The sequence below is a fragment of the Tribolium castaneum genome, chromosome 1, assembly GCF_031307605.1.
Source record: "Tribolium castaneum strain GA2 chromosome 1, icTriCast1.1, whole genome shotgun sequence".
Lineage (NCBI taxonomy): Eukaryota > Metazoa > Arthropoda > Insecta > Coleoptera > Tenebrionidae > Tribolium > Tribolium castaneum.
The window spans coordinates 35,673,240-35,689,048 of record NC_087394.1 but is presented as its reverse complement, the minus strand read 5'-3'; the positions used below and the strand labels follow the sequence as shown (position 1 = coordinate 35,689,048).

The window sequence follows — 15,809 nt, the reverse complement described above, 5'->3', positions numbered from 1 at the left end:
CGTTAATCTTTCCAAGCGCGGATAGCGTACAATATTAAAAAGGGAACTGCGGCATCCCCTAACGGGACATTTATCTTAATACGTAAATACTTTGCCGGTTTCTGATTCAGAATGAAGATTTATTCGCGGATTTTAGTATCCGTCGCTGTGAAACTTTAAAACATCCATTTTAATAAACAATGTGAACAACCGTAATAAAGCGGGACACTAATTGTTAACCGCTGCTTATGGTAAAGTTGGGAAACTAGGATGTTGAAGGCGATTATACACTCACGACGGAAACGTCCCTCGAGGCGTTCCCTAACCTCTGTCTTGCAATACCATAACTTTACACCAGAAATGGACGTTGTAACTAAGGGACACCTATTTATAATTTGCATAAATTAAGAAGGATAATGGCCCCGATCCGAATTATGTACACACCCGAGGCCTTTCCTGATTTTTCCAAATTTGTGGATCAAAAACTGCTCCGCTGTGTTAATATTATAAATTAAAGAGTTTTGATTGATTGCTTGAAGTTTTAGAGATGGAAAGGTTGTTTGTGGAGGTAGTAACTTAATGATGCTAAAGTCAGATCATTAACCTTGAGTAAGTTTGAAATTTAAACGAAATATAAGCTTGAAGTTTTGGATTTATTCCCTTGGCGGTTGAATGCGGCAAACTGCCTCACAAAAGTAAGGTAAGTGGACCAAGTCCCGGGATATTCAATAACATTGTACGAAACTTATAAAATGTGTGTACTGTTTTAAAAACTTTGTAGGAGTTAACTGGTGCAGTATTTTTTTGGGCTCGAAAGTGAAATATTCCTGTTTCAGACGATACGGAACGAGTTCGTGTTTTATTATCTGTTCCAAAGCGCGAAGAATGTTCCGTTCGAAAAGGGAATTCGTAATGCTCTTAAGAAAGAAGTGTAAAAAGTGGAACTCGCTTGTAATAATATTACGGACGAGTTTATAATTTTATTTGTAGGACTTAAGCGATTTAAATCCTAAGCCCGTAAGCGACAAGTTGATTAAAAAGTTTAAAACTAATTTGTCGTTGAGGGACCATTGATACGTTCTTATAAACTGTCATAAATCTATTTGCTCGAGTTGTATTTTACGCCATGGAGTTTTAAACTTTTAATTAAATTCACAGTCCTTAAAATGTATAACTTCTGCGGCTTTTAGATATATATTGACAAATTTATTGCATCTAGAAGGTTCCTCACACTTTTACGTAATTTACCGTCTCCACTTTTAAAACTTGCAAGCCGAAATTAATTTTTTCCCTTCGCTCGCACATTGTGCCCGACAAAACTAATTCCCGTCGTCTTTATTCCTCTTGATGGTATGCGTGCTTGCCATACATCAAGACAAAACACGCTACAAAACAGACGTTATTGTTCCTGCACATACGAGATTATGTTCTCTTGGAAGCACCGACCCACATCATCATGCGTAAGCTCGCACTCGTTAATCATACTTGTACCATTTGTCAGTCTTATCATCCGAATGTCTCGTACTCTTAGCGGTGTCATCTTCCACTCAACGACTCCAACCATTTGTTTTCACCCTTCACCCCTAGATTAAAAACTACGATTCGATTGCGGTCGTAAATTGAAAAATTTCCTTTCCACTTAAACAACTCCTCCAGGACTTCCGCAATCCGGCTTGACGACACCAGGATGCAACGGCGCATCTTCGGGTCCAGATCGAAAACGGCGCAAAAGAGCTCATAATGTCTAAATTGTCCGCAGAGACGGCGGTTTAACACAGCACTACATTGCTATAAATTATAGAAAATATCTAAAATATCTCATCGATCTCTCTACTCTTTCTCTTGGTTGGTTCTTAACCCAGTCCTTAGATGCATCAAGATTGCAAATTAGTGTCGCTTGTTAGCGATGCGATAAACCTCCGCCGACCTCTTCAACATGGTATCTTCACTCCTGACAACCCCTTAATTAAGTATAACAAGTGACTACCAGCGTTGAAAAAACTACAAAACCGCAGCTCCGCAAGTCTTCATAAATAAGGTAGCATGTTGGTCGTATTTTCCGGATAATAACCGTAACATTGATGATAAAAAATTGAGGGTGTGCAGTCGTTGAAAAACGTGCTTAGGTCTGTGGAGGTAGGTCGTGTTGATGTGTAACTGGTAGCAGAAGCGCTGCTCTGTACCGGGCAGAAGCACACATTACCGTTTCATCATACCCTGCTCGAGTTCCGTCTGTTCCCCGAGGGAAATTTGCAGCATGATACTGCGGATAATGGCGTTCGATGTTATAGGTGCATTTTGTTCATTGTTGGATCTCGAATTCGTTTATTTGCCTCGGATAGGATGTGTTATTTGCGTCGGCCGACGATGCTGATGTTTTCCAAGCTTCGTTAAAGAAAAATCAATATTTTATCTAATAATTTCGCATTTAACAACACAGACTTCCAACAAAACAACAAGCCCGTTGTTTAAACCCATTTTCGTGATTTATACAAAATTATCTGTTTAACGTTATTTCAGTCGTATAATTCCTGTTTTGTCAATGAAAGCCCCTGTAATTGATGTGTCACAACACTGGCGTTTTGTGCAACATTAAAAATGTTTTTGAAAGCTTCCTCCTTGGAAGTGTAGTAGGTGTAGTACTTTCTGAACAGAAAGCTTCTAAAAATAACAAAGTCGATGTTGCAAGCCTGTAAAAATTCCCTGAAAAGGGTAAACTTGCCAAACAATGGACTTGGCCGTCGGGTTTTTCCTTGTTTACGAAATTTCGGAACAATTATAATTTGGTATTGTTTGTTTTGTTGTGAGAAGTAAGTAAAGGATGCTTTTTCAGTTCGAATAATGGCGGATATCGCGGAGCTCAACGTTACGAAATTATTAGGTTTCCATTCATTAAAATCTTATTCAGCGCGTTTGCGGTATTTCAATATACGATGAAAAGATTAATTCAATTACGGCTGACAAAATTTAATATTAAAAACGAAACGACGAATCAAAAATAAATACGATGAGTCTGGTGAATGCAACCCAGACGTTCGACCCAGAAATATTTAATTAAGCGTCAGCCAGTTCCATGTCAACAGTTTTTATACTTTTTCATATAAAATAACTCTAGCATTTGACTGTCGGTCGCCAGTGTCACAAATCAGTTGTTTTTTTATTGAGTGGATTCGATGCGGTAAAACAGGTGTCCCTAAAATGCATTTTATGTAAAAATGCATGACTAAGCCCCACCGCAATGCGGTCATTTTTATATACGTTATTCAAACCACTCGTGCAACAGCTGTCTACCCTTAGTAAACAAAACCGAATTCAAATTGATACTGATTGTGGAACTAGCCCCCGGTATTTGTGTAATGATTATTGCAATAAAATAAAAATAAAACAAGACAATGCTTTTGCAATTAAACGGTCAGGGATATTTTTATTGCCCTCAAAATCGGAAAAACAACCTCCTAATGCGCCTGAAAGCTTTTAAGATGAGGAGACCACATTTTTCGGCAAATGGCATTTGAATCATAATAATTAAAATTAACGTATTTATTTAAATAAATTACTATTAAAAGTGATGTGTTGCCGCTAGTTATATTTTTTATGTATTCTGTATACATACACAAATTTTTACATACCGAATTAATACCATTTGTAAAAAATTAATATCATTTGAATATTTTACATTAATTAGTTACGTTTTGTAATTAAATACAACAAAACTGCATGAGTGAACACGCACTAACAATTTTTACACAACTAGTGGACACGCTACCAATGAACTTGAACCATAAATGCAAATTAATTTGCGTTGCGTTGAAATAAACTAATGTAAATTTCCATATTTTTGTTCTGTGTGGACAGATTTCCAAAATCATTTGTAGAAAATTATGTTCAGTGAACTCGACTGGTCGTCGTTCAGACATCATCAGGCCTGAAACCCATTTTACAAAGACCCAAATGAGATGTTTACGACCTGTCTGCTGTCAATATGTCTCACAAGATACTTTCAACAGTGCAACCGACATTGCAAGTAAAACGATTTGCGATTTGGTAAAAAGAAATCAAAAACACCACCTCCCTCTGTGCCCAGACATCATTCGGCAGGAATACGCTCTTGGTTTTTGTGCTATCAGCGAACTTTGATTCGATCTCAACCACCAGACGCTTTTTCTCGTGTCTTAACACGAGGCAATAACGCAATTCATTACTTAAAAAAAGCAACACTTGTCTCAAAATATGCCATACGAAATGCTGGCCGCACACCAAACATCCGTCAAAAAATAATCGCTTTTGTTCTTATTCATGCATTCCCGTGTTCAACAAGTCGAGAATTTGAGCTGGATTGCTGTTTGTTGAGGAAAGAAACTTTAATGGATGTTTTGTCCTTGCGACATGCTTTCTCCATTAAAATACTCGAGTAAACGTCGCTTTATAAAACTCCATCTCTTGCTTTTTTAACCCCTTATTCGAAATTAAACGCCGACTTAATAACTCAATTAGATGCGATTTTTTCCAGGTGCTAACTGGCAACAGCAACACTTATCTGGTGGTGAGACAGCGTCTGGAGCTGCCGTTCATCGCCAGCAAAGTCAGATTTATTCCGTACAGCGAGCATCCGAGGACCGTCTGCATGCGTGTGGAGCTGTACGGATGCTCCTGGGAGCGTAAGTTGAACCTTTATTACTCACGTTATTGTCACGTTAACGTATAATTAGGCGAAGCCTCGTCTTTTCCAAGACAACTTTATCGCTAATGAACCATTTACGCGAGATGCGAAAACCGGAATACGAATGAGCAACATCTGCGACGCCACAAATCAATCATCACAGGCGTGACACATCCTTTCCAGCGCAAAAAGGACCAAAAAGCGAGCTGGCGGAATTTGGAACCGATAACACCAAAGCGTGAAAATACGGCCAAAATTTATTCGAGAACTGGTCGGAACAAAAACTGGACGCAATCATAATTTGTCTCAAGATTTTTTCAAACCAGTCCAGGCGATCATACTTAAGCTAATGAATGCACTAATTAGTGAAGCGCAGATCTCGTTTTTTAAACAGTGGCGTTACTCAAAAACACAACTATTATTCAAAAAATTATAACTTTGTACTTCCTCTGATTTCGTTTGATGTCTGAAATTTTTCATCAATGTTTACCCACGTTCCAATTAATATTTGGGCGCCTTTTGGCACCTGAGTGTTGGTTGAATAAAATGATGAACGGTGGAGGAGCGGCTCTTCTGAACCGGAGCGATTTCTGGATGTTTGTGGAAGGCCCATTGAATGAATAATCTCAATTAGCAAACCGTCAGAATCACGAGTTTGTTCGAAAGGATTAGGTTTGGAGAGGCATACGGGCGATGACGTTGTATTCATTTGGAGTTTTTATCAGTCAACGATGCATCGTTTGTCGTTACAAAACGATGTAAAGAACGGGAACGGAGTCTAATTAAATATAAACATCACAATGGGGGTTGTGCTGTAGCGCGATAAAGGTTTCCTCTGGAACATTTCCACATCTATTATGACAAGTTAAATATTCATTTTACGGTGGTTTCATTCGTTTTTGAAGTGGATACTATCTCCATATCTAAACAGCTAAGTGCGCCCGTTCTTTAGAATCTCAAACGGTTTTTCGTTAGCCCTAATGCATTTCAATTATAACACAGAGTTCACTAAATATCAAGTTCATTCGCTTTGATATTCGTCTTTTCTTAATTCCATCGTTTCGGAGATTACTTCGGCATGTGGTAGCACGAGTGTATACGGCAATTAAGCGCTTTTGCATGGATCTTGTTTACTTCCAAAGAGAGGCGCTGTTTACTCGTCTTGCCAACCTACAACTAGAAAATAACTCAATTGCTCCGGAAAGCGCATTCATTTTAACGCGATTTTCATCAAACTAAACAGACTTATCTAAAAAGGAATTTTTTTTGCAAAATTGGGTGACAACGAAGTGATCCGGCCCGGGAAATATTTTTATTCGTTTTTCTTAATTTGGAATTCAGGCCCCATTTCAGCACTTGGCCCGAAATTGTGAAGGCACAGCGGAACGCGTCATTTGATTCCATTTACCGCATTGCAAAACATCTGTTTTGCCTGATCATTCCCCGGTCAATTGAATTTTATTCGGATGTCGAGCCGTACAGAACACACCGGCAAACACCAATATGGGATTACAGAGATATCATATCGAAGATTTTGATGAAACGCTTTCACCGAACTGAAATTTATATTCCCCGGACGCCTCACTATTCAATTTTCCAGTTTTATCTGAAGCTTTTGTGATGTGTTTACTACCGTTATCACGGCCGTGATGCTTGTTTTCGGTGTTCAATTTTGCCGACTCCACATAGTTCTTGTTTTTTTTTTAATACCTGTTAGAATTTTGCGATATATTTCCCCCAAAAGTGCACTTGTCCACTAACATCCATTACGAATTTTCCGGAATCCGTCTCAACAAATTAGACTGGGATTAGCCCATTTAACACAAAAACAAGTTATTTGCATTAATGTTTTTCCGTACCACATTAACTAAACTAAACAAATATGCGGATACACAAATAGTGCATTTGCTTTTTACGGAGTAATGGCCAATGCGTTTTAAAAGTTTGCCCTGTTCAAATTCTTGTAATTCTAAATCGGTGATAAAGCGAATATGTTTTGTACAGCAGAGGCACTACAGTAATTAAACGTAAACTGATTCGTGACAACTTAAAATGACAAAACTGGAACGTGAAAATGGATATTCGGTGTAACTTTGCTTGAATTAATTACTCGGATAATTATTCAAACAAGATGGAAATCAGGTATTAAGAGAAATTATAGAGATTTTAAATGTTAAACAGACTATTTTGCTTAACAAAATAATGTGACAAGTGGATGGATCAGTTGAGAAGTTTTCGGAATACATAAAAACAAACAAAAAGTTTCATTCATCTTATAGACGACTAAATAACGAACTTAAACGCCACTAGAAATAAATTTTAACGAGTGCAAGACCCCGGAGTTGCTGTCAGCAGTTTTCCAGACTTTAGAAAATCTTTCTCAACTCCGTTCTGACGCTTATCAGCGCTTACCCGGAGACAACAAATGAAGTACGACCTTCCGTAAAGTCTTAAACGTTCATTAGTAATATCCTGAAGAGGCTTTAGCTTTTCTGAATGTTATTCAATCGTTGATCGGAATCGGCGGACAGACCCGGCAAAAGCATCTTGGTGTTTGGCTAACGTACCGCAAGCTAATACCCTTTGACCACATTCCGTAGACTTGCATTAAGTAGATTAGCGTCCATTTATTGGCAAACCGTTTAATCTCCTCAAACCACGTACGAATCAATCAAGCCCTCCAGCTAATTATCGTCAATATCCCGATTTATTACGTTAAAAGACAATACAGCCACGTGACCACTTTACACGATTGCATCAGGTAGAGCGAGACGCTTTTAGATTAATTGGTGGCGTCGGTGATGTTTGAACGAATTTTCAATTAGTCTGAAAGTTATTTTGGCCGTTTTAGCTCTAGTTGCGAATCCATATCAAGCCCAGATGCTCTGTCTTAAGACTTTGGTCCGCGCCGACGGCGCACTGACTGGAAATCCAGGTGCCCAAGGCCAGACCCTTTTGCAGATCAAATTGCCAGACAGTTTCGCCGTGCGAATTGCCTTTATGAAATTTGGTAGCCTTCGGATTTCCCAACGATGTTTCCAACTTCGACCAGATATCGAGATTTGATCGGGCACAAAAAGACCATCCGATTCACTAAACGGTCAATACGAAGAATATAACGAAACTATTTGCTGATTAAAATTCTGCAAAATATTCGTTTCTAGAAAAATCGTAAACTTTAGCCCGGGAAAGCAAATGAAGCTATTATTTGCAAGTTGCACGCTTAAGAAAGTAATTAAAGAAAACAAGTCGGAAGGGATCTTGTTTCGCAGCGATCTAAAGTTATTTTTAACATTAACTAAGCAGATAATGATGGACAAAATAAGGGATGATCCAATTAAAGTCCTATTTATAAACGACTTTGGTAATATTTTGAACTGATTCAAATCATCAGTCTGACTTGAAGAGCAGTGTCATATGGAACCAACTTGCAGAATAGATTGGAGCTCGTTTCATACATTACTAATAATTTAATCAGACCGCGTCAAAAGGCAATTTAAATAATATCCGGTGCATAGAATATAATGAAGAGTTATTATTCATCGCGAGACCCATCAACTTACATATTCAAGAGCACACATCACGCTGTTGGTTTATTACAGTTCATTGCAAATCCACTTTTGCATGTTTCAATCATCAGCGCTGAGAGACTTGAAAAATCGTGCTTCTTCATTTATTGCATTTGCCATAGCGAGATTAAGTTTTTAAGCGTGTAAATTTGGAGCGGGTTAAGGTTTATTAAATTTGCATACTCTGAACCCTTTGGTATATCTTCCTGCTGTTGGCCTCGATCCCCACGGACCTCGGCGTCTAATGAAGATATACCGCACCACGGGATCATACATAATACCCTAATACCCCTGTCACGTGCATAGGGCGTCATCAACACATTCACCCTCGCGATACCGTTAAATTAAAAGTTTCTTGAGCCTAGCTCGCTAATTAACTATGTGATTTTACAGAAAACATCATGAGTTACAACGCGCCTCGGGGGGAATCCCGGGAACCAGACGTTGATCTGGAGGATATCAGCTACGATGGGGCGCTGGAGGGCAGCCAGATGAGGGGCGGGCTGGGGCAGCTGGTGGACGGGCTCTACGGGGACGACGACTATCTCAAACAGCTAGAGGGAGAGAACTCAGGTAAGGCACTGACTCAACAATTGCCCTGTCTGCTCAACATTATTGGAAGAACATACAAAAAGCATTTGGAATTATCTTCAACATAATACAATCTACCGTCGATATTTCTATAAAAAAAAGTAAATTTTCGGTTTAGATTGAACTTAACTCAGGTAAAGTACGCACTAGGTCTGCACATGCAGTCGCAATAAATCGCAAGAATCCGCAAATTTGCAGCGCCATAAACAGAGCAATATTTGCCGCGGAAGTCGGTTTGTTCCAAGACAGCGTTAATGTCGCAGACGTCGTATTTGGTCCGAGATTGGGGCATGAACTCTTCCTGAACGTGCTTCTACATACCGGTGGTGTATTTGCGCACAGATGGCACGATAAAGCGCGCCCCGACAACCTTATCTTCACCGACAGAACACGCTTTATCCGTTCCCATTGTCAAATCATGAATTTTAAATATGGCGAATTTGCACAGGTGGCATGCTTTGAAAAAGGGTCGCAGGACCACCCAAAATTATGCCATTATGGAAGCAAATGTCAGAGTCGGTCCGAGGGGAGATTAATTTATGGCCTGACTTGTTGCGTCTTCATCGACAATGATATTCTTTCAGATGGATTTATACATCGACTGACCCATTAAGACTTAATGGATTCGTCAAAAGCTGGGTGGCACGCTAGCTCACCAGCGTTGAAGTGCATGGGGTGGTCAATCATCAGACCAAGAATTGATCCATCAAGTCTGCCCAGGTTGAAAACCCGAAAAAACTCTCCAGCGGAAACTGTCCAACAATTTTACCATTTTTTCATCCATTTAGATGCAAAAATGATGTACTGTATAATTTCTGAGGATTTTTGAGAAAACCGCATATTATGCAGACCTAAAGTCAGCATTTTGCGTATTTTCGCGACACCCTCATGAAGGGCCAGACATGCAAAACGAGCAAAACGCGATTACCTCTAATCAAGTGCAATTAGGTTCACCCTTTCCGGAGCAAAGCCTCTGTTTCAATATTGTATAAAACTCCGAGCTTTGGTTAAACAAAAAGTTAACTAGGGAGCTCGCCGGGTTAATGAATGAAAAACATTAATAATAGATGAGATTAGCAGTAAATTAGAGCTGTGTCGACGTTCACAGACGTCGTCGTAAGTTCTCAAAGAGTCCTTCCATAAAGTAATGAGGGTTTTGCACTTTGTGGCCTTCCCGCTGTAATCAAATATTTACCTGTTGCAATAAAGGCAAAGAGAATCGCTTTGTTCGGCGAAAATTGTTACTAAATGATTTAAGTCGTGCTGATGCAAGACTATAATGGAGAACAAATGGCCGATGCTCGTGTAACTGTATGACCGTTTCTTTTCAGGAAGCCGTTGGGTGGGATGGAATAACGACACTCGAGAGGGCGAGCCGCTCGATATTACTTTTGAATTCGATAGCATAAGGGAATTCAGTGCTGTTCACCTCCACGCCAACAACATGTTCACTCGTGGGGTGCAGGTCAGTATGTCCACGTTTTATGACTTTTCTTAGTAGTTAAACCCGCTTAGAACAGGGTGCGCCTTATTGGACAAAGATTAAACACAAATAACCACAAGTCGATGTGTTCTAAACAAAAATGTAATAGTTTAACGGTATAACCCTTACACCAATTGATTCAACTTTATAAGAAACCAAAAGTGCGTGAGTTTGTCGTTAGAGAAACAACATAACGTATTTGTTATAACACGTGCGTTAAACATGTTTTTATTTCACAAAATTTCGTACAAAACCTTTTTGACTTTATTATGACTTACTATTGATGAAGAATCTTTATCATATTTCATTTTCACTCCTACGGAGAGCTCTCGAAGAATTAGTACTCTCCCGGCGCATCCACCATTTTTGTATTTGCAACATTACTTGCCTCGTATTTCATGTTTTGTGTTGATTTTTGGTAATTTTAATGCTTTAAATAGATACAATCAAGTAATTAAATCAAATTAAAAAATCAATAAAAAATCAGATCCTCAATATTTTCTAAAACCATTTTCTTTTGACACGTCTAACAATTATATTTGACAAGTTAAATTCGCATTACTTCGCATTATTATGACACCTTTAATTTATTATTGATTATTGATACACATAGAACGCTTAAAATGTTAGTGGTTACCCGGCGCATCCACCATTTTTCAATTAGTAAAATGACTCGTATTGCAAAACCAGTTAATAAACCTAAAATTTTGTACCGATAAAAGTCTACACTGCCGACCTGTGACAATAAGAATTCACTTTTTAGCATCATCGTTATCTTACACCAAGAAGTTTTAAATGCCCTGTTTTATGACCGTGGAGTTTTACGTTTTACGACTTAGCAACAGAATTTCCAAATGACTCTCGCCCTTAACAGATAAGTTTCAAAGGGTTATTATATTACTTTTCCCCGGCAAGACTTTTGTGTACCCCCAGTTTGAAATGTCTGTTTTCGGCAGGATTTATATTTTCTGAAGTGTAATTGATTTTCCATCTGTTAGCTGCACCAATTATCAAGCTTCTGTTAATTCATAATCCACTCACAACAAACATGTTATTTCAGAAATCTAATTAGAACAATTAATTAATGAAAATAAACCACTCAATAGGAAATTATGCGGCAACAATTAATTGGATCGCCGGCTTTATCGAATCTACAAATGAATTGTTAATGATAACAATAACACGGCAAACGGGTGCAGTAAGATTTAAGTTTGTATAGTACATACACAAAAGAAAATTCTAATAAAACTAAAACTTTTCAATGTAAAAACAAGGGATGAAGAATGGTGATTGCCTCACGTAAATGCAAATAAAATTGATGAAACATGACTCTTCGTGGAAAGAAACTAAACGGTTTAAACTCGAAATGTCATCGCCATTATTTTACGTCACGACATAATAGTAGAAATCCTTTGCCGGTTTTTCATAAAGCCTTTCCAGTCATTGATTCTCTTGGACGCGGATTTTAAAGGTCTTCAAATATTCAGTCGAGTCTAATTTACATGCGGGAAGACACGTGATATTTTTAGTTTTGGTGGCAGTAAACAATTTCGACGAAAACAGTCTTCGGCTAGAGAAACATCACTTAATCGTTCAGGAGGATAATAAAAGGCTCAAGATGAAAAACGTAACGATTTGGGGAAAGGTGAGAGGGTGACTTTATTGTTTTCGTGTATTGGTGTCGTGTGGTCTCTCAGTGTAGATTAGCCACACGAAAACTGTATTCGTGTACGGTAGGTAATAGTCGTATTCATTTTGAATCTTTAAATAAGATATGAAAGGCTTCTTAAGATACGATCGTTTCGCTATTTCACCATTTACCAGACAATTCTACCGGGAAATATCCTTCACATTTATGAATACTTTATTTGGCTGTGTTTACTTTTTGATGTACGTCTCTTTATGACTTTTCCGGATGAAACGATGCAATTGTGGGGGCTGTGGAGGCATCGACCACTCACACACGTGTCAACTTGATTGCCGTAACGCAAGAAGGAGATAAAGGACGGTTATTTCTTTTTTATACATGTCACATAAGAGTGAAGACGTTCTTTCTGTAATTCTTTTACATTCAATATAAGCGGTAAACAAGAAAATGAAATTCCATCCACTCGGACGAGAGGACCAGTCCCTCTTATTCAAAAAATTATTCGCCAAGAGATTTATATCTGAATTTCATTTTCTCATAAAACGAATTCAAATTAAAGGAAATCTCGAAATTTTCCAATTTAAATATGTATTGTGGTTTCCAAAATAAACAGTGATATTGATACCGGTATATGCTAGGGAGTTCCGACAAACAATCTTTTCTGTAGTTAGTCATTAATGCTAAATTTTACGTGGAAACAGGTGTTTTTCAATTTTTCGGTTAAAAGCCACTGTACAAAAATAATGTTGGCGCTGCCGGTGGCAAAAGCTGCAATGCGTAATATAGGTAATAAAAAGTTTCTTTTAAGCTAAAGGAGCAGCGTTTGCGGAATTTTAATATCTTAGCTAATATTTGAAAAAGTGTTCCGCGAAATTTTGTGTGGGCGCATATGTTCACGTATTTTTATAACACGTATAATTTAATTTGGTTAAACTGTATGTGTGGCAACATAATGTCCCCAAAATCGGTCATTAAAATCTCATTATCATTACGAAGGTCTGTGGGGGTCAAATTCCTGCATTGTCTAATGAGTAATGGAGGAAGCTGTCAGTGAGATACCACCACATCAGATTATTAGAACATTAAATAGAAAATAGTCCAAGGCATGATAAAGTTTACAAAATACGTAAAGTTCCGACTTATCGTCAACTTTTGACCGAAGAGTTGTCGGTAATCCGCACTAAGCGGCTCCAACTTGCTTCTATGCCTTATCGGGAGGATTAAAGACGAGTCAGCTCCATCCTGCAGGTGCAAACTTTGCCGAAAACAAATACAACTCGCAATTAAATATTTAATTAAAGGCGCCCTACGTGAAAACAAATAGTCCGTGTTTTCTCATCCGATAATTTAAGTTTGTTCTAAGTGAAATTATATTGACGCTGGAACACTTCCGATAGTTGTTCATTCTTAATTAGAAGGAAAACAGGCCGGGCTTGAATTGCGATAATTGTCTGTCGTGTTGTTTCAGGATTGTAATTAATTTCGTTGAGCGTTAATTTTGATTATTCTCGACAGGTGTTTAGCCAAGCAGAGATATGGTTCAGCTTGGATGGGGATCGTTACCAGCCGAATCCGATAAGGGCTACAGTTCCGGCCGACCGTGCCCGGGAATCAGCCCGGAACATCACCGTGCAACTTCGAGGTCGACCGGCCAAGTTTATCAGGCTGAGACTGTCTTTTGCAGACAAGTGGATTCTGCTCAGCGAAATTTCCTTCGAGTCAGGTAAACAGCTAAACAACACCTAAATTTCTACAAAAATTATTACTCTTTTAAAATACTCGAAATACGCTGAATAACGTAATAGTACATATATCAAAAATTGATGGAACAACGGGCTGCACATTGCAAATAGAAATTTATAATAATGCAATGGTAATAATAAAATTACTGCTTATAAAACCGGGACTAGCGGGACACATGGCAATTAATTTTTTACTGTTGCGCGCTAATCGTTTTATTTTCTATGTAATCAAACCCACAATGCGAAATGTTGTTTTCAATGGGGCTCACCATAAATCGTTAAACCAGCGCGAAATGAATTATTTAATAAAGCTGCACATATTTCCAAAAGGCAAATATTTATTTAAATAATTAATATCCGATCCAAATCAAACGAGTATTCCAGACACATTTCCCTTTTGGAAAATTCGCCATTGTCGATGTTTACTTCTTTTTTCGAGCCGGCACTTAAAAGGGATTTGCACGTTACATTTTTGCGCGTCCTTTCATTCGAACCACTTACGATTCCATACGCGATCACTTTTATACCGCGAGCTTTTTACTTCTTGAATCAAGTGATCCGACATTCGGTTTGATGGACTGCGGAAGAAGGGCCATAAATATGGCGGTTTTTGCAAGGTGTTCGGTAAAATATCGATAATGACAAACGTCCATCAACCGTATTTCTTGTATCATCGAAAGCATATTTGGCCATTTTTTGCTTGAATTTTTATTCCATGTTCGGTATAAAGCTGAGACAATTTCAGTTAAATCCTCTTTTTAACCGAGGTTTTACTCGAGTCCTTTGTTTCCTGACCCTATCACGTCCACGTCTGCTATTAGATTTCCCAGAACCCCTTAAACAGCGTCTCCCTGCTTTGGTGCCAATAGAAGTTACACTTTTCTACGAACCACTTGTCGGCATATTTACATAATAAAAAAGGGAAGATCAGAGAAATTGATCCGTCACTTGACGCACCACCCGTTGGGATTTTAAGGGATTAATTCCCGCGAGCTTTGGGGAAAAATGACCTGTCAGTGTGTTGTATACTAAATTGAAAAATTATGTCTTCAAAACAATAAATATAAAAAATAAACCCCCAATAGTCCCAATGTTGAGAACCGAATCACCTGGTAAAAAACGCGCATACAAGACTGTTCAATAGTGATAAATCACCTGCAGCAAAAGATAAGAAACTAAAGATCCAAGTTGTTGTGGGAAAGTTTGCGAGTTTTATTTCTTCTTAAGTTCTAACACACGTTTGGCTTTTATCTGCCACACTTGACTGATTCGGTCACATTCTTGTAACTTTGTTTGTACACCATCTGTATGAAATAATAAATATTCATTGGCGCATTTTCGTCATCTCCGGGTGCAATTCACTCAAAATGGAGCTAATTATGTACACTGTGGCTAAATTAAAAATAATGTTGCTTAATAGGACTTATCCATTTTTTCGTTGACGTCAGAACGTTACAATTATGTATTATTCATATTTGTCCTTTTTTTAAAAACCTCCTGGGATACATTTTGTTTTAAAATGCCCATTTAAAACTGAAACAGTCCGCCTCATCTCTGGGGAAAGTGAAATTTTAATGTTCCTGGATGAAATTTGCCTGCATTTATTCTCTTGTCAAGACCAATTTGTTTCATAAACAAATAAATAAAGCTACTTTCCGGCATCATTGCGCCCGAAATGACAAAGACACGCTTTATTAATCTCTACTTTTAATAAATTTTTAATATGCCAAACATGGCTCTCAAGCTAAATTAAACGACAAACGTAACAAAAGTGACATCTTACAAAACGGAAACGATAATATGTGACATTTAATTTTAAAAATGTGCGGCCAAATTTTGTATAGACACGGTGTATTTATCTAAAATCTACAATAGTATTATATTTTAAGCGTTTTGTTTATTCCTTTGTTCTATTATTTCATAGTTAAGTAATTAATCTCTGCAAGCAGCTAAACAAAAGAAAAACTTTCTTTTTAAGACTGAGATATTGTTTGTGAAACGCTGTGCAACTGGTGCATACTTGAAAAAACTCATAATGACTGTTGTCAGAAAATGAAATGAAAACCTGTTTCAAGATATTAGCGATGAGCTTCGTTCGGTTGGCAGAATAACTCTGGTTTTGTCAAGTTTTTAATTA

At 38.0% G+C, this 15,809-nt stretch overlaps 1 protein-coding gene across 2 annotated transcripts in view; it reads left to right on the top strand.

Moving 5' to 3' along the window:
* LOC655103 (epithelial discoidin domain-containing receptor 1) overlaps nt 1–15,809 on the top strand; it is a 142,930-nt gene that overhangs the window by 100,274 nt on the left and 26,847 nt on the right. For both annotated transcript variants that reach the window (XM_015985456.2, XM_008201695.3), the window contains exons 5-8: nt 4,490–4,637; nt 8,602–8,781; nt 10,131–10,264; nt 13,446–13,653. In XM_015985456.2, coding sequence (XP_015840942.2) covers nt 4,490–4,637; nt 8,602–8,781; nt 10,131–10,264; nt 13,446–13,653 — 670 coding nt within the window. The remainder of the gene's footprint in view (nt 1–4,489; nt 4,638–8,601; nt 8,782–10,130; nt 10,265–13,445; nt 13,654–15,809) is intronic.